Here is a 26,620-nt window from a genome sequence, read left to right on the forward strand (position 1 = left end):
CAGGTGAGATCTGGTTCTGGTTTGGGACTGATGACACTGACACCCCCACAGGGGTGCTTAGCACCCACAAGCGTGGATTAGTTCTAGTTCCTTCTTACCCATGTAGGAGAAGAGTCAGTGGCCAAGAAAATGTGGTTGGCTCTGTGAGTCATTCACAGCTCATTGTCCTGGCTGTGTACACTCAGGTCACCTGGCCTAGTGCTGAAGACAAGGATGTGGCGGGGGTCAGCTAAGCTTTACTGTTTAATTCCCCACCTCTGGACAGAAGCCAGGGCTGCTGAAGGATGGTGGGTAAAGATGGAGCAGGATCATGACTCTCACACAAGGCCAGGTCTCTCCTCAGAGAATCTCAAAGTGCTTAGCCAACTCTGAAGGAGGCTTCTAGGACTACAGGGTTCTCTCTTCAGAGAGAATGTGCAAGGAGAAGGAAAAAAATGGAGCCTGGGCCTACTGTGGGTTCTGCTTGGTGTCCATGTAAAGGAGACATGGTCTTAGTTCATTCTGTGAAGAACATATGACACCCACTTTTAAAATGGAGTTTCTGGGCATCTCAACAACATGCATGCATAGACAGAGGAAGAGGATTTGAAAGTGGAGTTATAGATGGGAAACAGGTGTGGAGAGACATGGACACTGCTTTAGACTCACTGGTCTGAGCCAGAAAGATCATAGAATTGTTAATTCTTTTATCATTTCTGTAAGGGGATTTTATCAGTGAGGTCTTCTATCCCTTCTTTACACTTGCCACTATGGTTTGGCTTGAGAACTGTGAGCTGGACACTTGGTTCTTCTCAGTGTGGTGCCACTGAGAGGCAGTAACTAGGAGGCAGGGCCTGGGGAGTTAACTGTGTCACTGGGGGGTGGATCTTGAGGAGATTAAAGTAGCTCTTGCAGGACCCAGACTCTCCCAAATTAACTGTATCAAGAGTAGGCCTACCCCTTGGCTCTCTGGGCACCATCTCAATTTATAGCCTCTCGTACTGTGATGCTGTGTCCTGTCTGATGTGTAGACACTGGCATATACTCTTGAGTCTCCAGAAATGTGATCTAAGTGAACAAACCTCTTCTCTTCATAAAGGACCAAGTATGTGATATTTTGTTATAGCAACATAAAATGGACTAACTCTTGCTCTTTTCCCTTCTTCCATCTCTTTTTCCAGCATGCCGGTACTTGTTAGCCAGGAATCCCAAGCCTTCACAGTATTTCCCTAACTGTGGACCAAGCCACGTTTTTCTAAACTGTAATCAGTGACACTAATTCAAGTAGATTATCCTCCTGCACCATGAAAACTATGAATATATGGCACATGTCTGTCACCATGGCCTTCATCTGTGGAGTGAAATATGGTTAACCCCAGAGAATGATTGTCAACTGACACTTTCCCATACTCCATTAAAATTTCCTTCTATTTATTTGGTGCCACAGCTTTCTTTTATGTCCCCATCCTTGATAATCACACAGGGACAGAGTTCAGGCTCTGACCTCTCTATCAGAGCTTTACCAAATTTCTGAAATCCAGTTTAGAAAATAAATCCAATTCAGAAGGGAGAAAAGATAATCCCCAAAGAACCTAGTTTGCCAACATTTTGCTCCAACCCAGCAGATGGAGTTATCATTCAAGGGCAAGGAGGTTCATCTTGACATTTAAAACATTTCACCAACATCAGGAAATATCATTAGAAGTCACTGCACAGTGAGCCAGCAGAAGGGCCCTGATGCAGAGGTCAAGGCTCGAATTAAGAGAGAGCCATTAGATTGGGCTGACTGACTGCTGAGCCACCAGGCAGCACAAGTCTCAGGGCTACTCAGGAAAAGACAGACTTAGAAATGACGCAGGTATGAAATCTCCTTACCTGTCCTCAGTTAGTTTCATTAAAGTTGTCCCTCGAGTAGAGAAGACAATGAAGGACATCCTTAGCTGTGGGCTGGAAAGGAGAGAAACTCTGTTAAGTCAGACAGAACACCTGGGGCATGTCAGCCTCCTCCTGGCTTCCTTCCTGTTTTTATCCTTGTATCATGGCTCCTGGAGCTGAAGAACTATCACCTAAATGGGAGTACCAGAGGATGTGGCAAAGGGTTTAGCTAATGGGCAACTTGAAGCTCCAAACCAAAGGTACCTGCTGTGCTTCCCTTCTGACAGCATACCACCACACAGTGGATATATCATAGTAAGGAAGATGAACTCCATCTCAACTCAGGACTTCCCTGAAGGGGACTGGTCTACAAGGTGTCTATGAAATGGTGAATCCTCTCAGAAAATTCTGACAGCATCTACAAGAAAGGTAGTATCTCAGAAGGATCACCATTCATTTAGACCCATATTGGCTGCCTACAAGGGGAAAAGGGACTACTTGGTCACAGAGGGACTCTTCTGCTCAGTGGTGATATGACTCATTCTTAATGAATAGATCAACATCACCATTACACACAGTACTCAAAAGTTTTCAGCATAAAATTCACTCTCTGGGTAACAGAACACTCTCATGGGAGGACTGGCAAGAAGCACCAGAAATCTGCACAGGACTTGGCAACTGCCTGCCATCCTGTGGGGCTCTTGTGGGGAAGCCAACTGGTCAACCTATCTTCACAAGCTATATGCCTCCCAGACTTGATCTGGCTCTGATCGTTGCACACATGGCCTCTTTTCATGGCTTAGTTTTGGACCTGGGCTTCAATTGCCTGCCCATTCCAGCTGTTTCCTAGACTCACTCCTGATCTGTTCCATTCTCCACGCTGCTCCCCAAGTTACATTTCATGAAATAGAAATCAGGTCTTGTTGCTTAACTGCTATGAGAGCTCTAATGGCCCTGGCTACTCTTAGGATGAACCTTATTACTATGTGCCTGACATATATTTGCTGTTACTGTTTTAGCAGAGTTGAGAAGCAATGGAAATTAGGCAGGGGTGTGGGAGTCAGCAAGAAAGTAGAAGTTAGAAGAGGAACAAAGAGACACAAGAGACTAGAGACAATGGCATGAGGTGGACAAAGAGGGAGAATGGCCTAAAGGGGGGAAGGGGGCAGCTGGCCCTCCAGGATGGCAGGAAAGACATGCATGCGACTCATAGGAGCAGAATAGGGTGCTGAGGGAACATCTGTCTGCTGTCCTCTAGGCTCTCGGTGACTAGGAAATGGAACTATTTCCTGAGAGTGATGGATGTGAGGTGTGGGCTGGGAGTCCACGGAAAGGGAGACAGATGAGAATCGTTCTTGGGAACCTGGGGGCTGGTCTAATAAAGGAAAGTAAAAGGATTTCAACTTAAATGGATCCTTCTGCGGTCAGTAGTGACATATTTGTGCTAGCATCAGCCACCCTGGTTTGGATTGGCATGGCCCCATAGATTCATACATTTGAATGCTTGGCCTACAGGGATTGGCATTATTAGGAGGTGTGGCCTTGTTGGAGTAGGTGTTGGAGGAAGTGTGTAATTGTGGAGGTGGGCTTTGAGGTCTCATTATATGTTCAAGCTCTGTCCAGTATAAGTCAGTCTCCTACTGCCTGTGGATCAAGATGTAGAACTCTTGGGGCTGGAGAGAAGGCTCAGCACAGTTAAAAGTACTGGCTGCTCTTCCAGAGATCCCAGAGTTCAATTCCCAGAACCCACATGGTGGCTCACAACCATCTGTAATGTGTATCTGAAAAAGTGACACTGTACTCAAATACTGTACTCAAATGAATAAATCTTTAAGAAAAACAAGATGTAGACCTCTTGGCTCAGTCTCCAACATCATGTTGGCCTGTATGCTGCCATGTTTCCTGCCAATACATTTTTTGGACTAAATCTCTGAAACCGTAGGCCAGTCCCATTTAAATGTTTTGTTTTATTAGAGTTGCCATGGTCTTTTCCCAGCAGTGGAAATCCTGACTGAGACACATCGGTTCCCTCTACACCACACTATGCTATTTAAAGGGTAAATAAAATCATCCACTCAACGTTTTGAGAGACTCCCACACTGTTTCCCATAGCATCTACATCAGATTAGACCCCAGTAACCGTGGCTTCTCCCTTCTACCCATCCTCACCAGCAGTCATTCTTGGTAATGGCCACTCCAACTAGGATGAGATGGAGTCTCAACAGAGTTTTGATTTCTATTTCCTTGATGGCTAAAGGTGCTGAACACTGTTTAAAATGTCTGTGTCTTTTCTTCAGAGAATTCTGTTTGATTCCATGGCCCATTTTTTCTTACGTGGCTTTCTTGATGACGAATTTTTGAGTTACTTGAATGTCTTAGATGTTAATCCTCTCGTATCAGACCTCTAGCTGGCAAAGATTTTATCTGATTCTGTTGGTTGTTTCTTCACCTGATTGACAGCTTCCTTTACTGTCGAAAGTGTCTTAATTTCAAAAGGCCCTGTTTGTTAGTTTTTTGCCTCATCTCCTGAGTAACTAGAGTCCAGTGGAAGAAGTCCTTGCCTATGCCTATGTCTTGTAGTGGTTCTCAAGTCTCTAGTTGAGGTCCTTGTTCCATTTGGAGTTTATTTTTGTTTAGGGTGAGGGATATGCATCTAGTTTCATTCTTCAACATACAGATATACAATTTCCCCAGCATCCTTTGTTGACAATACTATTTTTCCCTCCACTTATTCAAGAATGTTACCCAGTACCTGGCACTGCGAATAGCCTTTGGGCTGTTGCAGAAACAAAACTCAGTGATGGTCTTAGACCCTACACACTGAGGGATCTGCTATGGTCTGGATAGGAAGCATCTCCCAATAGCCTAATGTTTTGAGGTTGATACAGGCAATGTTCAGAGGTGAGGCTTTGGAGAATCAATTGTATCACAATGCCCTGCTTTCATTAATGGCTCAATCCAGTGATGGATTCAACATCTGAACAGTCTGCCCAGAAGTAGTGAAAATGTGGAAAGTGGAACTGGGGTGGAGGAAGGGTAAGTGGGTAACTGTGGGTGTTCCCTTAAGTTCTACCAGGTCTTCAGTCCCTGCCTGATGCTACTTCCTTCCCAGTATAAAGCAAGCAGCATTGCTACACCACATACTTGGGCCAGGATGTTCTATCTCATGGCAGCCTGGGAACAGTAGAGTTAGCATGGCATAAAACCTCTACAGCCATGAGCCAAAATTAACTTTCCTCCTTCTAGGTTGTTCTTCAAGTGGTCTGTCACAGGGACAAGAAATATGGCTGATACACTGTCCACGGCCAAGGAATCCAGAGGGAGAGGGCCTGAGGAACATAGCTTGGGGTCTAAAGTAAGCCGTGGAGACGTCCCTGGTTTGTTTTTCTTTATCTGTAAATCAGGGGGCTGGGGTAAGTGTTCTCTCAATAGCTCCACCCTTGTCTCTGATTCTCAGATAGTGAAGAGTGTGGAACTGCTGATGGGCATGGAGGCAGAGCTAGAGACCCACTTCCAGGCAGAGTCTGGGCGATTGGATATACACACATGTAATCTTTGTATGATCCTTTTCTGGGACCTCAGGTTTGCCAAGGTTAAGCCAATTTCTAGGGTTGCTCAGGGAGCTTGGATTCAAACTCATCTCACTGAACTGGATCCCTTTCCACTGGGCTCCTCTGCTCAGAGGGAGAAAGGAGGACAGCAAGTGGAGACAGAGCAGAAACCGCCAAAGACTGGGCGGTAGATGTGCTTTACGTCACTCGAAAGGGTCAATGGGTGAGAGTGCATGGGAGGATGCTTGGCTCCATAGCAAAACAGACTTTAAACTGAAATTGTCCAAAAGGGGAGTTTCTCATCAATGCTTTTCAACATGCGGCTCCTGACTGGCTCTCAGGCTAGATAGGGAAGTCCCTCCTATCCATCTAAAGTTCAGTGCTTTGTCTAAGTATTTTTTTAACACCACACATACTGTCTCTCTCCTTGATTTTTCCTCATGTTTCCCTTTCAGCACCTCCATTTCTCTAAGTTACCTAGGTGATCCCTGCTGCAGATTCAAGGACACCTGCCACCCTTCCTTTCCTGTTAGGAAGGTAAGAGCCTGTTGTTTGATAACTAAACGTGGGAGGAGACCATCTGCCATTACCCTGGGCTCAGAGTATCTTCTGTGCTACAGAAATGGACTGAAGAATTTCATATTGACTTGAATTTGTCTCCATGGAGGCCATCTACCACAGGGAGGCAGGGCTGCATCAGAGCTCACACACACCAGCTGCACTAAGAACCTTGACAACTGTGCTGCAGGTACATCCATGAAAGCAGTGTGAAAGCAATGTCACCTCCTTTATAGCAGGTGTCCTCCACATGGTCCTTCACAGCGACCATGCTCCAACCTGTCTAGCAAGGTGAAGTGAAGCCCACAGAGAGGATGCAAGGGTCATGTGACCAGCCATGACTTGCTCAGGGCTGTGGTGTGTTCGTATTAAAACCAGAAGGTTTACTATGCACCATGATCACCTAGCACTTTGTGACCTCCTATGCACAGGTTCCCCCAGCGTGCACTCCCACTGTGTCTGGGAGTTATCAGCACAGCAGATGGGCTGGACTCACTGTCAGCCATGAGCGAAGAGACCATGGGGCGCACTCACCTGATGAACCTATGAGCCAGCTGCTCCACGAAGTAGTAGATTTCATTCCAGTGGTGCAGCACACTTCCTGACCTACAGGAAGAGAGACATTCCGTCAGCGCCTCGTGCTACTTTTATTTTCAGTCTACTGTCTATGTAGAAGCGACCTATTAACTGGGTTCATCCATCACCTGAGACTGGTGTGCATTTGGAAATTAGCTCCAAGACTTAAACATTTTGAGGAATTCCTCCAACTTCATCTCCCATTCTCTCCCACACCTCCCACTGCACCAAACTCGAACAGTGAAACAAGCAGACAATCAAAAACCCCTGGGCTCAAACAGATTCACAGGCTGTTTCTAGATCTTGGTGACATGGTTACTTCTGTGGTCCTCTATGAAGAGGCTCTGTTCCAATTCTGCTGAGTAAAATCAGCAAACTGTGGTGGTTTCAGTGCATAGGCTCATAGGGAGTGCTACTATTAGGAGGTGTGGCCTTGTTGGAGTAGGTGTGACCTTGTTGGAGTGGGTGTGGCCTCGTTGGAGTAGGTGTGGCCTTGTTGGAGTAGGTGTGGCATGCTGTGGGAAGGGTGTCACTGAGGGTGGGCTTTAAGGTTTCAGATGCTTAAGCCAGGCCCAGCATCACACCTTCTTCCTTGCTGCCTTTGGATCCAGATGTAGAGCTTTCAACTACTTCTCCAGTACCATGTCTGCCTGCATGCTGCCATGCTTCCCGCTATGATGATAGTGTATTAAACCTCTGAATTGTAAGCCAGCCCCAATTAAATGTCTTCCTTATTAAGAACTTCCAAGGTCATTGTGCCTCTTCACAGCAATAGAAACCCCAAGACACCAACAAAACAAATGCCGCTCCAAGTCTCATTTCATTTAAAAGTATAGATTATTGGTAGAATTTTAAAATAAATTATTGGAGGAAAGAATCCAGCAGGTTTCCTAAATAATAATCGACCAACTGGTATTTATTTTAAGAAGTCTCTGAGAGTTAAACAACTGGAAAATCTACTGAGTCTAATGTGGTTATTGAGAAAAATGAACAAAAGAAGAAAATGGCTCAACTCTTCGTATTAAAAGGGAATGCACTTACTGAAGAGAGAGATCAGTCTCTGGAAATATGCAATTGTGGAAGTTTAGGTTTGGAAAGTTGATTTTTAACTCTCCTGCATTTGATATTGTTTTATGATCCCATTTCCAACACGTTGACTTGGCCTATTTTCTCCACAGGCTTATGCTCAGTCTCTCCCAGTGGGACTACCTTAGCCTTTGTCTATCCAAACCTGAGTAGCCTTTTCCCCTTCAGAAACAGATCTGCTCAACAAAGCCGGGTCTGCCTGCCATTATAACTGAGGCTGCAGTATGCTTTCTGCTCTGACACTTTGTATTGCAAACACTTTCTACTGGTGTCTGGTTCTGTCTATCTATCTATCTATCTATCTATCTATCTATCTATCTATCTATCTATCCATCCATTCGTGTTATGTGAGTGTGTGTGGTGTGTGTGTGTGTGTGTGTGTGTGTGTGCACATGTGTGGTTTATACACATGCATACAGTGCAACCTGATACCAAAAGAGAGCATCAGATCCCCTGGAGCTGAGCTGAACTTAACAGGAGATTGTGAATTGGCTAAAGTGGGTGCTGGGAGCTGAACCTGGATCTTCTAGAACACTGAGCTGAGCCATCTCTCCAGCTCCCTCGTGATACAATATTCTTCTTTTAAAAGAATTATTTCTTTTTATTTGAAGGGAAGGAGTATTTGCCTGCATGTGTGTAAATGCACCATATGCATGCTGTGTCCATGGAAGCCAGAAGAGGGTGTCAGATCCGCTGGAGCTGGAGTTGGGAGCCATCATGTGAGTGCTAAGAACTGAACTCTGGTCCTCTGTTCTCTTTTCCCATGTCAGTTGGTGTGTTCCATCTCTTTGAAAGGAATTTATTTTTCTGTTTCATACCCAGACATGCTCTGTTCATCCCACTTAAATGAAAATGAAACAGTTCATCACATATCTGCATACCAATAACAAGGTGTCCTGAGGGTCACAGGTACACAAAAGCAGGAGGAGGCGGTGTCCCTATGCTCGGGGCCTGGGCTGTGCCTCCCTGGCCCGGGGAGGGTAGGGAGGGGTTAAAGGCTGTGTTCAGATAGGCACTGAGAGAGAAGCAGACCCTGTTAACAGACCTAGTGACTGAAGTCAGAGCTTTAAAAAGGACCATGGGATGTTGGGCTCTTTCTCCAGCTGTGCACCCACTTCTGTGCTATTGTGGTGATTTGAATAGGTTTGGTCCCCCATAGACTCATGTGTTGGAACCCTCACCCCATTGGGAGTGGCACTATTAAAAGGTGTAGCATCATTGGAGTGGGTGTGGCCTTGTTGGAAGAAGTGTGTCACTGTGTAGCCAGGCTTTGAAGTCTCCTATGCTCAAGCTCTACCCAGCGTGGAATAGCCTTCTCCCAGCTGCCTGCAGAAGTCAGTCAGTCTCCTGCTGCTGCCTGTGGACCAAGATGTAGAACTCTCAGCTCTAGGCAACACCAAGTCTGCTCCTGTGCTTTCCACCACGATGATAATGGACTAAACCTCTGAACCTGTAAGCCAGTCCCAATTACATGTGTGCCTTATAAGTGTTGCCTCAGTCATGGTGTCTCTGGACAGCAGTGAAACCCTAACCACAACAGCTATGAAGTGGAGGCCTTCTTTCCCTGTCTTCCTCTTCAACCCTTGCTTTTGGTGGGTATAATTCTATTCCTTTTATTTTTTAAATTTAATTTCTTAATTATTGATAACTTCCCACATGTATATAATGTATTTTTATTCACTTTTCCCACCACCTACCCTCTTGCATGCCCCTCCCACTGAACCCCTTCTAGTAAGAACATGTTCCCCATGACTTCTCATGCCACCTCACAGGAGTGACCACTAACCCACGAGCCCCAGTAAACCCAGTGAGTCACATTAACAAAAACCCATTGTGAGAGACCTGGCTACAGGGAAAGCAGAGACTCAGACTGGGGAGAGAGGAGAAGCCCTTTAATGCACTGCGTAACAATGGGTTTTCATACCTAACACAATCCTAGCTGAACCCAAACTCCCACTCAGGAGCCTGGCCTTCCTGGTGCCACAGCCCCCTACCTCACCCAGCACTCACAGCTTAGTAATCTGTCCTCCCTTTTCCTTCTTCTGGAAAACACCCAAGGGGACTCTGCGTAGACCTCTGCCTCTCCAGTAGTAGAAGATGCAGCTCCTTGGACTTACAGGCTCTCTGGTATGCACTGGCCATTTGCCTTTTGACTGATTTTCCAGTTAGAAACCGCCCTAGTGACTACTCCCAGTATAACCACCCCCTGGTAGCTCAGACCTGTGGTGACTCTCACCTAGAGCCTGGAATCAGATTCCTGATCCTAACTGGAAGAAGCTAGGTGCTGTCTGGGAAAATGGCAGCTTGTATTCAAGGTCAGCTTTTCTCCAGCCAGCTGTGTGTTTTTAATCATATGACATCTCTCGGGTCCCCTTTGTCTGTATAAGGGTCAGGATCTAAAACCCAGCTGTGTTGGACTAACCTAGCCATAGCTATCCAAGCTGCAAGGTAGAAACAAGAACTTCCTTCTAAACCCAAATATTAAAAAGTACCGACAAATGCTTGCTCCCTCAGATATGGTGGGTTTGAGTGGCATGGAGACCAGTGAAGGGTCTCTTCTGGGGATTTTGTGTCTCTATTCTGCAAGCACTGTTCTCTTCATAATCTGGAATTGAAATAGTCTCCCAGGAATCCTGCCTGCAGACAGCATTATAGAATTGTCTATTGGAAGATTCACTTGATACACTTGAGATCCAATCAGAGCCAGGTTAGTGTCCTTGCCTATTATCTGCTGAGGTGGGTTTGCAAAAGGGCTAGCCACTCCCCGGGGAAGGAAGTCATAGGTCTGCACTGTGAGTCCCTGCAGGTGATCACTGTCAATAGCAGTCCCAGGCCCCTTACTTATTTTTGTTTTTCTATCTCCAGTATTTGAAATATGATAAGAAGTCAAGAAATGTTTGACGTCATACTCTGTGAGGGATTCTGTATGGAGCAACCTGGTGTTGTCCTCAGGTGACAGTCCAGTCACTTCCAAGGGCCTGATATGTCCGCAAAGAGGGGCAAAGCAGAATCAGACATTTTACCCAGTTGTTTTCCGAACAAAAGTGCATTCTTTTCTGCTCCCAAGGGGAGAGTCTCTAACCCTGTGGTTAAATGCCTTGAAAACACATTTGCTATACAAGCAACCAGAACATAATGAAAAGGAAACACAGCAAGCATGCAGCGGGATCCACCACCAGTGACCGCTTACCCTGGAGGCCAACATAGCTAAGACAGACATTACAAAATGGGCAGTCTCACTGATCCTTACCCCCACCTGGCTTACGTCACTGATGCCAGTGACCCTCTTGGGCCCTGAGTGGGTACAGATAAACGTAGACGCTTCAGAGACAATGGGTGGACCCAAAATTAGCCACAAGCTCCCTTGCCACTGTGTACTCTCGTCCAGATCCCGCCCCCCACTCCACACTCTCTTTTCTCTCCTCTTCTCCTTCTATACCCTCACAAGTTGGAGCCTCATTTTGACCCAGGTCTTTATCAATTGTTTTCTTGTGGTCAAGCCAAGTCTCTCTCCTGGACCTTGACTCTTGCTTCTGCTTCCACTTCTTCAAACAGTTCAGATCCAAACCCAATGCTGGGCATCTTTCTTAGTCCCTTGTCTGGGGAACACTCCATCTGCTGCTCTGGAGCCTCCAGCAGCCATGATGTCTGACTTCTCTCCTGCCACATGACTTCCCTTAGTCAGTCCAACCGATGGCTTTGAAAACACTGACGCTCACACTGTAGAATGCAGGCAGAGATTGGGAAATCAGCTACTGGGATAGCGCCAACTTTTCTTTTTTCAAAGAAATGAAGCATAATAAGATTGAAAAACCAGAATGTGCTGCTGAAAGTAACAGAAAACAGTGCTTCAGGCGACTTCTGGGTAGGCCGAGCAAGTGCAAGCAGGCAGGCGCCACGTTAGGATATAAGGAGAACTTCTTTCTGTGACTCGTGATTCAAAAGGTGTGTTAACCAGACAGGTATTCCCTTCTCCTCTACTCTGTCTTTCCAACACACACACACACACACACACACACACACACACACACACACTGCACACACTCCCACATGCACAGAACCAGGAAAAGCTTACACACATTTTTTTTTTTTTGCATATCAACTACCGGTATTTTTTGTGCAAATTCAACAAAAAAGTAACGTTGTCAAGACAGAAAATGTTAAATTGTCTTAAAAGGTGCCTCTGTGGCTGAGCTTCATGACCTTGGATCCATGTCTCATGCTCTCCAGGTTCAGATATGACCCCATGAGAGCTGCAGTGGACCTCCTAGAAGTCCAAAAAGGGATGGACCAATGTCACCCAAAGATGCTATAGACAATTGTCACTTGTGAGGAAGTGACATAGACTGAGGGTCCACAGGACAGAATTTTAAAATAGAGTATTATCAAAGCAGCTTGTTCACTGAGGGAAAAGTAGGTATGGAAGACAAACAAAAGGTATATCTTGAGGCCCATCTTCCCTCCTCAGGCGCTCAAACAGGGGCACTGCCTACCACCCCCCAGCTGTAGTCAGACTGGGCACTGCCCCCGCCCCCGCCCCCACCCCCACCTCACACACCCACTTGCAGCTGCAGTCAAACTCAGGCACTGCTCCTGCCCCACATACCCCTCCCTAGCTGCAGTCAGACTTGGGCACTGCTCCGGCCATCCCAGCCACAGTCAGATCTGGACACCGCCATCACCCCCTCAAACACCCCCTCTGCCAACTGCAGTCAGGCTTGGGCACTACACACTCCACAGCAACCTGCTTCCAGACTTTCCTCCAAGCTTGTACAGTCAGACCTGGGTCCTTCTTCACCTATGACCACACCTAATGTCCTTATGTAACTGGCCACATTGTCTGTCATGCCTGCATCTTCTTTGTGCTGCAGAAGCGCTTGTCAGGTAGTAATAGGATGTCTTCATTTTTCACACTGGCTGGTTTCCATTTCTTTTCACTTTTATAGCCCCAATGAGCAGAGCACTTTTGTACCATCTCTTTTACACAGAGTGGAGAAGATACTATGAATTTCTACAGTGCGGTTCTTTTTGGCAATTGCACAGAAATTGATCATAAATATGTCCCTTGCTTAAGAAATGTGCACCCGAGAGGGGCAGTGTGACAGAGCTCCCCTTTGCTCCTTGAGAACCCTTGGGGGTGGCCACATCGGAGGACAGATGCTAAAAAGGAGACTGCATATCAGTTCTTAAGAGGGCAAGTGTCTCAGCCCTTATATGACACCCACCTCACTGTGTTAGGCAGACAGAGGGGCATGGAAAGACCAAGGATTTCATTATAATTTTAATGTATGTAGTAATAAACACAGAACTTTAGAAATTCTTATTGTTCCTTTGATTCCCTTTGTTCGCTGTTGGGACCAGTGCAGGATGAAAATACAGGGCCCCTGTTGAAAAGTTATTAAGAATTTCAAGATGGTAAAAGCAGAGTGAGTGGCTAAAAACCAGTCCTTCTCACCAAGGGCACCGGTCCCAACCACACAGGCACACACCCAGAAGGACGGCCTTCGTTATGAGATTCTTTGCACTTCTCTATGGGTTTCAGATGTCTCCTTAGTTCAGGGGTCAGTCAACTTTTTCTGTGAAGAGCCAGACAGTGAATATTTTAGTCCCCCTTGGTACTGGAGGGTGGGCGGGACTTATGGTCTCCATGTCAACACACCTCTGTTTTTTGTTTGTTTGTTTGTTTTTTTGTGGGTTTTTTTTTTGTTTTTTTAAGTATAAAAGCAACATTGAGCCATAACAAATGAGCACAATTGTGCTACAACAAAATGTTATTTAGACAGGAACTCACCCCTCAGCCATAGTTTGCCAACCTCTGTCCTAGACGGCCACGTCTTCCATTCTGGATCTTTCTATTTTTTTTTTAATTTATTGTCCTGTCTTCCTCATGACATGTTGATATATATTTAAAGAAATACATAACGATTGCCCTTATAGCTGAAGTTCTGAGGGACTCTGCTGCTCATTTCCTGTTCTTTGTTGCTGGGAATGGGGATGGGAAACCTTGTGTTTGGGATACATGAGGCACTCTCTGTGAGTTAATAAATATTTCATGGATATTTAAAAGGAAAGTTTATTCTCTGAGGGATATAGGGTTTAGAATATATTTATTACGTCAGCTTCATTAATTATTATTCATATCCTCTCTTCCTCAGAATGTGTAAGTATTCAGAGACATCTTGCAGAGTCAGCATAGATGATACTACGATTTTCACTGTCACACGGAAGCCATCTTGGTACACTCTGTAAGGGTCGACGTACATGCTGCCCATGGTTTTATCAGGGCTTGGGGTTCTACTATTTTACCACACTGTTATTTTGTTGATATTTAAAATTTAGAATTCAAGATGTGTATTCAAAATTAGCAGGAAGTTTTGACCATGATCATTCTGTCTTCAGTAGATACATCTATCTGGTGGGTCAGCTTCCTAAACAGCCTGAGAAGGTTTTTTCATCCTTACCTGCTTCTGTGAGAGTTTAGTACAGAAGCCTCCTAGTCCTTGAGGAAAGGTGCACGAGCCAGTGTGTCCAAAACCAAAGGACCCCACTCTCCCAGTCTCCCTCAGGAAATGCAATGTCTGAAAGGCAGAACATCTCTCCTGAAGAGAACTTCTGGGGTGGGGTGGAAGGTGGACCTATAACAGGAGGTGATTATCATCAAAATAGAGGGGGTTTTAGCTCAACTGTCACCCAGGAGGTGGGTCTGGGAGGAAGAGAGTGGAGCAAGAAGCTAACAACATTTTCTAGCTAAGTAAATGCATTAAGAGAAATTTTGGTTATTTTATACAAAAATGTGTGTTTTCTCCTTTGAAAATCAACCTTAAATTTTGCTTCATAATCTTGTTGGTAACATTGTTAAGGCCATTACCTACTTCTGTTTCTTTGGGTTTTCATTTTTACATCTTACTTTAAATATATTTTCCATTTTGACATCAATCTCTTCACGTAATCTTTTCAGTAGGGTCCATGGGTGGCACATATTGAAATCAGCATGTCTGAGGCCAGGTGAGGAATTCAAAAGCCACATTCAGTCAAGATCTGGAATTACTGAGGGTTTTAGAGCAATCAATATTGCAGAGTAAAAAAAAAAAATTAAATGCCAATCTGAGTCTTTTGAGGGGAAGTAAAGACATCTATTATCTTCTTTTTTTAGAAGAACATAGACTTTTCTACTTACTTGTATGGTTTAAGAATTTGTCTAAGATCATGTAATTTGAGGACCATTTAAAAATGACTTTGGCAGGGTGCTTGGTGATTCATTTAGACAGAAGCAGCCAATCTCTCTTTAGCTCAGGGAAATCATCTTCTATCTTATTTTTTTACTGATTTTTATGCCCTTCACAAATGCTTCCTCTTCCTAGAAATTAATGACACACACACACACACACACACACACACACACAAACACATACAATATACTTCACCACTGTTAGGATTCCAAGCTCTTCCCTCACAGTTTTAGCCTCTGACTACTTCCTGCTCTTGGAAGCATTTCTCAGACTGTCTGTAGATGAACAGACTCTACTTGGACACGCCTCAGCAGTGTGGTCATTATTTACAAGGATTTTAATATTTAGATCGAGTGTAAGTTTCTCACCCAAAGACTTCATATTTTCTTTCTCATGATAGATGGTTCTTGTTTGTTGATACAGTTATAAGCTGAACATTGAAAATATCAGTGAGACTCTTGTTTCCTTGCAAGGTTTTGATGGTCATGCTATCACTTATTGTTTAGTTTGTTAGTTGAGTCTGGCTGTTTGTGTCTGGCTGTACAGCCCAGACGGGCCTTGAATCTTCCTGGAATACCTTTCTGAGAGCTACAATCACAGCCATACACCCTGCACCCAGGATCACTTTTTTTATGCAACAAACATCACAGTTTCTGTAAATCTTGATTTATGTCTTGGATGATTTTCATTAAAAACAACGACGATGAGCCACTCCCCTTTCTAGAGCAATCTATATCAATCTGAAAACACTTCAATGTTTTCTTCACTTACAAGTGACACCAACAAAATAATTTTATCCATTATAAAAGATGAATTTTAGCAATCACAATTTTTTTACATTGAATGTTTCAGAGCCCTTGTAGGTAGCCTGTGCTTTCGTTCTTCTTCTTCTTCTTCTTCTTCTTCTTCTTCTTCTTCTTTTTTGTCTTTTTAAAAAGAAGACTTTAATCTTTTTGTTTGTGTGTTTTGAATTTTTATTTATTTTATGTGTATGGGCACACCGTAGCTGTCTTCAGACTCACCAGAAGAAGGCATCAGATCCTATTACAGATGGTTGTGAGCCACCATGTAGTTGCTGGGAATTGAACTCAGGACCTCTGGAAGAGCAGTCTGTGCTCTTAACTGCTGAGCCATCTCTCCAGCCTCCTTTTTTTTTTTTGTCTTGAAATTTAGTTTCTAACTAGAAAAAATGTCTATGTACTAGCCTCATCCAATAAATAGTTAATTTTGATTCTTAGTTGAGGGACCTATCCAATCCATATTTTCAGGCTTTCTTTAAGTAGAAGAGTTGTCTTTAATGACCTTTAAATGACCTTCAGCAAGGAGGAACATGTGGCACTCCGGATGTCCATCCGTGTCATCCCTTAGCGTCTCCCCCCTTGTCACTCTCATCTAACTACATCTGTCTCCTCTGAGAATTAGGACTCCCCAGCACGCCTTTGCAGTTTCACTGTCTACATGGCCAGCTCTGCTTCTCACTACTTTCTGAGTGCCTCTAACTACTGCCTTGTTTTATACTTTATTGTCCTAGGTCCCTTGCTTTCCACTTCATATTTTATCTCCTGTTTCACAAATGTTAGTTTAATTTACTTTGCCAGATGGAGCTAACCAACTTTCACTTCTTACTTTTGCCTCAGCGATTTTATTTAATCACTTATATTAAGGTGTTAAAAATCTTTAGGCCTCATCTTCATCCTTGAATGTGGAGTGTAACTGAACTCCAAAGTAAAACAAACAACTGTACACAAGTTTTACTGTATGTATCCTTTTATGTTTTTAAGCTCATCCAACAACTTAATGTAGGGAATTCGGTTGGTCTTGATAGGCTAATGTGAACAATCTCTGTCAGGCTAGGGAGAGTTGAGGATGGACTTGCCTCTTGACTTTGACTGTTGATACAAGAAAAAATCATCCTAGCAAGGTTTGTTGGTTGGTTCTGGGCATATTTACACCACTCCTGCATTCTCTCTTGATTTCTTGGTATCTACCCAAGGTTCCCTCTTGCTGTATCTGGCCTCTTTCTGGGACCCTATTGCAGCCACATAATCAAAGACAGAAGCCTTGAATTTCCTTGGAATCCATACTGGGTAGGACCACCATCTTAAAGATACCTAGGCTAGTTCCTCTGTGGCATGTCCACCCCTCCACTCTCCCACACAGCTGCTCTGTGCAGTGTTAGCTCACAGTGGCATCTAGTCTCCAAGGGACAGTCTTCTCCCAACCAGGCCCCATTCTTCATTACTTCTTACTTCAAATTTATTTCCAGCTTTGTCTGATAGTGTTTAAGAAACTCCTTGAAAGCATTTATTTATTTATATTTTTCTTGAACTTGGCAACAGGGTTGAAAATAGACCCTGGCTGACCTCTTTCAAGCTCCGCCCATCCGCTTTGCTTCTCATATTAATTTCCTACTAGCTTTGTGTGTCATCATCCCTCGGCCATGATGCGGGCTCTCTAGTCAACTCCCAAGACCTCTGGTGAGAGAATGGGACACATTGAGGTGATGGCGAGAGGGGGTGGGGTGAAGCTGACTGTATTTAGCTTCCTTTCCTGAAGTCACAAGCTTTCTTCCCTTTCTTGCCTTTCATTGAGCTCCTAAAGATCCTTAAGTTTTAGATTTTGCACTTATGATGCCCCCAGATAACACTTCTAAGAGCCATTTCTTTCTTTCTTTCTTTCTTTCTTTCTTTCTTTCTTTCTTTCTTTCTTTCTTTCTTTCCTTTTTTAAAAATGTATTGCAATTACTTATCTGAGGGAGGACTAGTGTGCCATAGTGCAAGAGCAGAGATCAACGAACAGCCCACAGGTGCTGGTTCTATCACACTGTGAGTCCCAAGAGGAACTCAGACTTAACTTTAGGTTGTCAGGCTGGCCGGCCAATGAGCACCACTGGATCTTCTCCTGGCCTTGAGCCTTTGTTTCTTTTTAAACATCTCTGTCTTCATCCTCCTGAGCTTCTTTACAGAATAGCGTTCCTTCATTCAGCCAGCCACACATGCCTGGTCTGTTCTTCGGAACTCACAGGTTAATAACTAAGATTCCTCCTGTACTGAATGTTTACTAAGCAGCAGGCACTGTTCTTGGGATTCATTGTCATTACAGTTAGCACTTTGAGTGTGGCCAGCTCTGCTATCTCTGCCCTCCTCAGTGATCTGGACCATAATTTTGGATCTCATTTCCTGAGACTTCAGCATTTAACCCTATGCTGGTGACCACTATGCAATACTGCCTCCCCATGGTGGGGTTAGGAAACGGACAACTGCAGTTCATGACGAGGACAGTTCTAGGATACAGGATTTCCATAAACTGATATGGAAATGTTGGAGTGGGCTCCTGGGAAAGGCTTAAAGTTGGGTCATTTAACTAGCTGACTGTTGCCCACTTTAATAGAACAGAGGGTAGAAGGTCAGTTACAGTTCGTCTTTACTCTGTTCTCTCTTTGATGACAGTTAACCATCACAATCACCCTAAAACTGAAAAGCCAAATGGAGGCAGTTTTGAGAGACAAAGAGTTTTGAGATACTATTGATTACACTGGGACAACCAAACCACAGCAGGCCTCTCCTGGGCAAGCCAGGAACTTGGTCACCTTGGTAACAAGGATCCCCAGCATCTCACAGGTACTCAGTAATGTACGTCTCACTTTGCCAGGTTTGTTGTTTGACTGCTGGAGTGCTACGGCTTCAACTGGGATTGCCACACTTTCTTCTAAACTGCTTCCCAACAACGTCTGCAAAGATGTACTTGTTTTTCTGGGAGGGGTGACAACAGACAGGTTAAGATGCTGCTTGTAAACTTTGGCATCCCTGGAGGCCCTTTGTACTCCAGTGGAGTTGTCCGACAATGAGCATAGGAAGGTAACAGAAAAGATAAAGTGTGGATGAGATGTTTCCTGATATACACTAAGCACATTTCCTTTCCATCTGTATTCTGGACCATGCCACTGCTTTCAGGGGTCAGGAGTTGTTTGGGCTTGAGAGACTCTAAACAAGAGAAAGGTTTTTAAGTCAAGATGCAATGCAGAGGGGTAGAGGTTCTTAAGTATTTGGGGGAGTGTAGAAGAAGCCCACGATTAATGTCTTAAGATAAGTGGGCATCACTTAGTTGAGATGGGTGGATGACCGATCTGCAGCTGAAGAGCGTGGCTTAGCTGTGGAACCCACAGTCATTTCATTGCAAGTTTAAAAGGTGTGGGATGTGGTAAGAAACAGAACCCGGAACTACTTGGTGACCACAGCAATAAAAGTCCCTGGTATTTTGCCAAGGCATTGACACTTGGTCCTGAAAGAGCTTAAACTGTGTTCAGAGTATGTTTGAGAGGAGGGACTTAGGGAAGTTGGTGTCAAGGTTAGACTTATGTTCAAAAGCAAGCAAGCAAGCAAGCAAACAAACAAACAAACAAACAACAAAACGGATTATGGGACACATCACCCTTTGATACCAGAACCACAGGAAGAGATCACTTTAGAGGCAAATGTCCCAGATGATCACCCTTCGCCTGGCTCACCATGCTCCTTCCCCAGTGCTACAGTCATGCACTGCCCTTCCCCCCACCGCCCTGCCAAGTATGAGTACAGTTTCTCCTTTTGTCTGGACAGCTATTGCCAATCCCTATGGATTGGACCTTGGCCATCTTCTTCAAACTCCACCTCTTCCTGACGTCTTAAAGTCCTTATATTAGTATCTTTATATTAATTATTACCTGCACCTACATCAATTGCTGCCCTGGGCTAACAATATTCAAGGCTTTATTTTCAGCCCTAAGCCTCCAGGGAAGCCGCCTACTCAGCGTCTCCACCCAAATGCCCTACATGCTCAGACTCCCTGTCGTCCATGGCCAGATTCTTTCGCTTTCTGAAACCTGTTTCTTCCCACACAGCCTGCCAACTGATCATCTTGCTCCTCAAAACAAAGAGTGTCCAGTTTCTCTTATTCTTTCATCTCTGTCCCCACCACAAAAACAGGTGGTCAGTATATACCCAATAGAGATCCAATAGAGACATACGCTGGCCACCACTGTCCTCAGAAACTTCCAACCTTAAAAAACTAAAAAAGCAATTAATTACTAATCTTCAAACCTATTGCCAGGGGGATAAAATGAAAATTCTTTCTAAGGTCTTTCCCTGTCACACTCACAGGGCAGGGTATGAGCCACTTGGTTTTCTTGTCCACTGCTTCTTAAACATCTGACAGAATCTTGCTCAATTGCTATGTTCCTGGTCCAGCTTCCTCCTCTTTGAAGCCTTCGGAAGTCCCTCTCCTATCAACCCACATGATTTCACTAGCAGTCTTTCTAGCTTTGTTTGCTCCACTGAACCCTGAGATCCCTGAGAACTGGACATATCTTGGCTTAGCTCTACAATTCCTAAGGCTTAGCATAGTTTCATAAATATTGAATTGAAACGACACATCCCTGAGCCAGGCATGATGGCACAGGCCTGTAATCCCAGCTCTTCACAGAAGTAGGAGTGCCAGGAGGAGTTGAGGGCCAGCTGGGGTTACATGAGTTCCTGTCACAACACACATACACATACACACACAAAAGACACACACACCACACACACAAAACACACACACACCACACACACACCACACACACACCACACACAACATACACACACCGCATACACCACACACACCACACCACATACCACACACACACACACACAGAATGGGGGAGGGGAAGAAGAAAAGTAAAGGAGGAAAAGGAAAAGTAAACAAATATGATATGCCCTTTTTCCTGGTCAGATGATCTCATTGCTTGGAAGATAGTGAGGAATCACTTGTGAGAGGACCACAGCATTTCTCTTGGGTTAGTTGTCACCAACAGCACCATGACCACTGATGGCATCATCACTGCTGTCACCATGACCACCATCACTATTATCCTCACCCCATCACTGCCAGCATCATGACCACCACCATCTCTTTCACCAGCACCACCATTATGATCATCCCTGTCACCATCAGCCACCATGACAGTCATCCCCGTTATCATCATCACCAACTCTGTAACCATGATCTCTGTCATGAACTATCACTACCACTATCACCATCCTCCTTGACATTACCTGTCACCATCACTGTCACTATCATCACCACCATCACCCCATCACCTTCATCTCTTACCACCTGTCACATCACCATATCACCACCATCATCCTTATCACCATCAGCATCAGACCACCATCTTTATCACTATCACCACCCATCATCTGAGATTTTAATCTTTAGACCATTTCCATGAACATAAATTTATTGCCTGTTTTATTAACAAGACAAACCAAGCTTCAGAGAGATTAACTGATTTAGAATCCCAAGTTTGTAGTGGTTGGTCAAACATTGAGGTGAGGTTTGAAACTGGAGTTGTATAATCCCAAATTGGCATTCATAACTGCTATGACAGAGGCTTGGTTTTCCCCTGTCCCTCACAGAAACACACATGGTTCGTTCTGAAGTCTTTAAGGGAAAGGAGCCAAGGACTGTCCTAGTTAGTGAGCATCATGGCTTGTCTGTGTGTATACAAAATAAGATTTGTCAACACTGATGGGCAAGAAACGGCCTTGCTGCTACACCAGCTCTCCTCCTCCACATCACGCTGGCTCTCTCATCCGAGCAAGAATTCTCCCTGGAGTTCACTTTGGGCACCCCCCCCCCCACCATTTGTTCTCCAGCAAGGAGGAAGGCCATTGTCTCTGAGTGGCAGCTGTTCTTGTCTTTCTGCTCAGCCCCACAACTTACTGTGAGAGTGAGGGACTCACACTACAATCATCTGAGAAGTGTTTGTAAAACAGGAGCGCCTGCCCCCTTGAAGCCTGGACCAAGGGTGGGCGGGACCCACTGCTGTAGCACACCCCCTTCCACAGTCAGCACTTCTCACTGGTCCACTTCCTCCTGATGACTACATCTCCTGCTTGGATGAATCCTTTCATGCTAGGAATCAACACGCTTTTTAATTTTTTTTATTAACTAATTAATTTTGTTGGGGACAGAGGGTGGGTTTCTGCATGGATATCTTGTGTCCCGTGTGTCATGCCTACAGAGGCCAGAAAAGAGCATCAGAATCCTTAGGATTGGAGTTACAGATGACTGAGCCACTATGTGGGTGCTGGGAGTCAAACCCAAATCTTCTGGAAGAGCAGCAAATATTCTTAACCATGGGGCCATCTCTCCAGCCTCAGAAGCAACTAGCTTGGCACGTGTTGCCCTACTTTTCAACCCTTTATCAGGAATTCTCCACTAAGTGGATCCTCTGCTCGGTGGCTCTTAGAAATCAGTGTAGAGGCATCTATTAATCATCAGGAAGAATAATGATATTAACAATTAATTAATTAATTAATGATATTTAATGCCATTCATTCCTTCATAATGAAAAACAATCCCACTGAATATGACAATTGCATTTCCATCAAGACACACGGGTAGGAGCCAGACACTCCAAAGTCACGCTCTGAATTGACCTCTGTGTAGGAACTCTTAACACTGCTGCCTCAGTGTTCGAGGACTTCACCAGCTATCCAGCCTGTCAAATTCCCTCAGATCTCACCAACTACATACAGAGGAATTCTTGTCTTTCAAATATACTCAGGGAACACTTAGGTGGCAGAGAACCATGCCTGGCATCTCATCCCCTTCCCATGCAATCATGGTGTAGCCTGTCACTGAGGGAGGCTTGTAGGCTGCTCACCACCACAACGAAGAATAGACTGATTTAATGTTCTTAATACCCATGGCATTAAAGGGTTTCTCTTACGTCTGGAGGGATTGGAGAAGGGAAGAATGGAAAGGTGTCACCTTTCTATCTACCCCCTGGGAAGATCTGAAATGCTGTGCCGGTCGTAACTTCTGATTGATTCATATGCCCTGGATCTAGCTCCCAACTGACCCCCTCCAGATGTGTTGGCTCCGTATCGCACTTTAGCTGCTATTCTTGCTTACACAGGCCTGCAGACTATGTAATTATGTTTCCAGTAGAGGCGCAAATGCCCACACATATCTGGCATTTCCTTCCTCTAGCATACATTTCTTCAGTCTCTTTCCACAAGGTGAGGACACATGACCAGTTTGGGCCAGTGGGCTGTGAGTGGAAGGATTTGAGTCACTTCCCTCCTCCTGCATTTGTTTCCTCTGCAGCTGTGATGAAAAAGGGCCTCTCCAAGAGCCCTAGCTCCCAGGACAGCCATGAGTGTAGTTTGTCACTAAGACCTGAAGGCTACTCATCACCACAGCGTAACTTAGCTTGTCTCCTGACTGATTTAATGTTCTTTTGACTTCTCAGTCTTTGCACCTTTCAAGGAAATCACAGGGTTGAGGTTGGCTTTATCCCTTACAGCAGTCTCTACCTTCACTTCAGTTTCGCCACCAGTGAAGTGATGACGGTGACTGTTCAGATGTTACGGGGACTGCAAATGCTAAACAGGCTTGTACAGGCACCGTCTATGCCATAGTGCCTGGCAGGGAGCCAGGGCTGTGACTGCCACTTGTTATTCTTCCTGCTGTTCTAAACTTGACTTTTCCCGCCCTGCCCCAGATCCGCACTGGAGCCTTCAGCTTTGGATACTCAAGAGTCCTTCTAATGTCTTCTGCCTAAAAGGCCACCAGTCCAGACGGCTTCCGGCTTCAGCCTTCTTTGCACCTCCCAAGACAGGACATGGCTTGCTGTATGCACTGTGCTATCTGGGCTTTCATTGCTGGGCCAAGTGCTTCAATCACTTTGATCACTATTGAGAACATAACTATGACAAGTACATGAAAAGAATAAGCCAAGTGTAATGGAAGAAATCAAATGACTTTTTCAATGAGAACTTGGCATGTTTGAAAAACGTGTCAAAATGTCCAAGTATTCTCCTTTGTCTTGTGCTATGGAATAATTAAATTAGTACAAGTGGCTAAGTCTGGTCTCTTGTTCTGACACACAAAACCTGTTTATGTTAGCATAATGCATAAAGCAAGTCTAACCTGCATTTGTGTGTCAGCTCTGTCTGTCCAAGGGATGCCAGAGTTTGTCCCTGGGTGCTGGGAGATGGTTACAGGTTGTAATTATAGGCCAGATGCCTTCTGGTCTCTCTTCTCAGCTTAACTCTGAGTTTTCCCAGGTCTCCAAAGTTAAGAAAAGTAGCGATAAAGTACTCACCCAGACAGAAACACAAAACAAACACTTTCATTTTCCTTAGTTTTGTCAATACACAGTGCCTTTCTATTTGCAGGCACCCCTACCAACTACCACAGGCCTGATAGGCCCTCTTCAAACCTAGGAGCAAACTGCCGGAACATTTGAACAATGTAAAATCCTGGCCCTAGAGAGATGTTCATCCTGGTGTCTTTTAAGGTGACTGTTGCACTTGTCCAAGGTATGCTCTAATGCGCCCCATTCCCCTCACTTGGCAATAGCTTTACATTCTCCTTCCTCTAAAGGACTTTCCAAGGCATTTCAGAAAGCAAGCTACATCTGTGTGTCTTGACACATCTGCAAACTTAAATTTCCCTTTTCCGTCAAATTCAATTTGAACAAGCTACTAACTCATTGGACCTTTAAGTGCAGAATACTGATCACACCCCAGAGTGTGAATCACTAGCCCCAGGTCTCTGGGAGGTGGGAGGGGTGTTGGCAGAAGCATGCAGAATTTCCTACCAACAGCAACTGATGAACAGCGGTCTAGCAGCTGCTCCATAATTAAGCAGTCTTAACTGCTTGGGTTCCATGATTTACTGAAACGCTGGTGCAGGGATTTTCAATTCCTGGAACCCACTGGATCTCACTGGCTGCACCACCATGTGCTTCTCATTATAGTCCAGTGGGCTGGGTAGAGATGAGCAGAAGGGACCAGGCTGGGAGTCATGAGCAGGAAAGTCTTGCTCTGTTGCTCTGTCAGGATCTAGTCCTGATTCTGGGCAGTTTTAACCCTGGGCGGGGGGGGGGGGGCAGGGGTGAAGGATGGGGAGTGAGCAAAGCTTTCTCCCATCTACAGAATAGGGATCACCAGACAACGCTCCCCAGTCCCTTGTGAAAACATGTGGGTCTGGGAAGCTCACCGATCTTCACACTCTCAAAATTTCCTGTGTAAGTTAGTTGTTGGAAACCCAGGTCTCTTCCAGGAAAAGAATACTCTACCTAGTGAGGCTCCTTTCTAGGATGGCAAGCATCTATCTGTGTCCATTACTCTTGTGACCATGTCCCTGGAATGTCACACTCCCTCACAGCCCTTCACATCAGTACCACCTTGGGATGCCTAATGGAAGTTTGAGAAAGTGAGCTTCCTTTCTTTGGGGAAAAACAGATAAAGACACTGGTTGAATAAAAAGTTAAGTCTCGCCCTGTAGCCCCCACCCTTCACCCTGTGGTCTCTTCTCAATGTTCTTCTGTGTTTGAAGTCTTTATGACACATGTATCATAGCCAGCCCTTCGCTGAGACCGGAGATGGAAAATCCTCCTTCTCCCTCTACATAAAAAAGATTAATATGTGGCATGAAAATGCACATTTTAGTGTCAAAGGACTCTGCCAGGAAGAAAAAGTACATCCACGTCCATGGTGGGTCCTGAAGACCCACCGGGAGACTCAAGAGAGATTCTGTTGTTCTTTTCTAGACAGGGCCTTCCAAGTCTGACTTTTCAAGTCCCTGATTGAATTCCCAGCAAACTACTCTTCCCAACTCTAACCAGAAAAGCATGTTTATATAAACATGAAATTCCATCAGTGTAGAGCCCTGTGCGGCCCAGTTGCCAGAGCTCTTAATAACGCCCTATTGTGTTACTGTGGTGTTCTGGGTTATCATTATACGGTCTTTGCTCCTGGTTGAGAAAACATGACGTTCCATTAACTATATAATCTGGGCTTCCTCCAGGCCAGAGATGCATCCTGCTCAGAGCTGAAATGAGCCAAGCTTTAAAAATGCCACAGAAAATCGAACTGACTGCAGGAGGGAAGGGCGTTGCAGAGGTGGGGAGAGTAGCCACAGACTGGCTTTCCTGTGACCACTGTTCTGCCTGTAGCCACACCTCAGCAGCCAAGGGTCTCAGAGGCCCAAACACAAACCCAGTCAGCATTCTTTCCCTTCCCACTTTGCTGCGGTCGTGTGATGCACAGCAGTGTCTGGGGAGTTCCTTTCCAGGACACAGGACTTTGTCTGTAGGGACTACCCTGCCGCCTGTTTGCCATGCCTGCCTAGTGGCCCATCCTCCAGGTCTGGACTTAGAAGTCACATGGATTCGCCTGGTTGAAGGTGGCAGGCTGGAGGTGTGCTATGACATAGAAATTCTAGCAATCTTTCATTCAGCACAAAAATACCCCAGAAAGACAATGATAGGAAGTTAGAGGCTTAGAATTAAGTGTGGAAGGGGGTAGCTTCTTTCTTAATAGTGAAGAGCTGAGAACTCAGTCCACTGACCACAGCCCCTCACCACACAGTCCTTAAGAATTTAAAATCACATTTAATTGAATAAAAAACTGGTATATTTACTGTACAGAAATTTGGAAATTAAAACTATTAGCTTCTGGAGAGGAATGCTATCCTAATAGTAAGTAAACACAGACACAGACACACACACACACACACACACAAACAGAGAGAGAGAGAGAGAGAGAGAGAGAGAGAGAGAGAGAGAGAGAGAGAGAGAGAGATATTAGCTTTGTTTTGCTTGGTTCTGAAACAGAATCTAGTTACTTAGCTCAGGTTGGCCTTGGTCTCCCAAGTATTGGCATCAAGCCTGGCCTCGTTCCTCATAAAGGTGGAATGCACACAATGTTTGGAAACATAATAGTATAAGTA

At 44.9% G+C, this 26,620-nt stretch overlaps 1 protein-coding gene across 1 annotated transcript in view; it reads right to left on the reverse strand.

The window, feature by feature from the left end:
• Antxr1 (ANTXR cell adhesion molecule 1) overlaps nucleotides 1-26,620 on the reverse strand; it is a 197,714-nt gene that overhangs the window by 167,894 nt on the left and 3,200 nt on the right. Inside the window, exons 2-3 of the mRNA XM_028778462.1 lie at nucleotides 6,498-6,569; nucleotides 1,855-1,926 (exon numbers count right to left, since the gene is read on the reverse strand). Coding sequence (XP_028634295.1) covers nucleotides 1,855-1,926; nucleotides 6,498-6,569 — 144 coding nt within the window. The remainder of the gene's footprint in view (nucleotides 1-1,854; nucleotides 1,927-6,497; nucleotides 6,570-26,620) is intronic.

Source organism: Grammomys surdaster, unplaced genomic scaffold (genome assembly GCF_004785775.1).
Source record: "Grammomys surdaster isolate TR1022 unplaced genomic scaffold, NIH_TR_1.0 336, whole genome shotgun sequence".
Classification (NCBI taxonomy): domain Eukaryota; kingdom Metazoa; phylum Chordata; class Mammalia; order Rodentia; family Muridae; genus Grammomys; species Grammomys surdaster.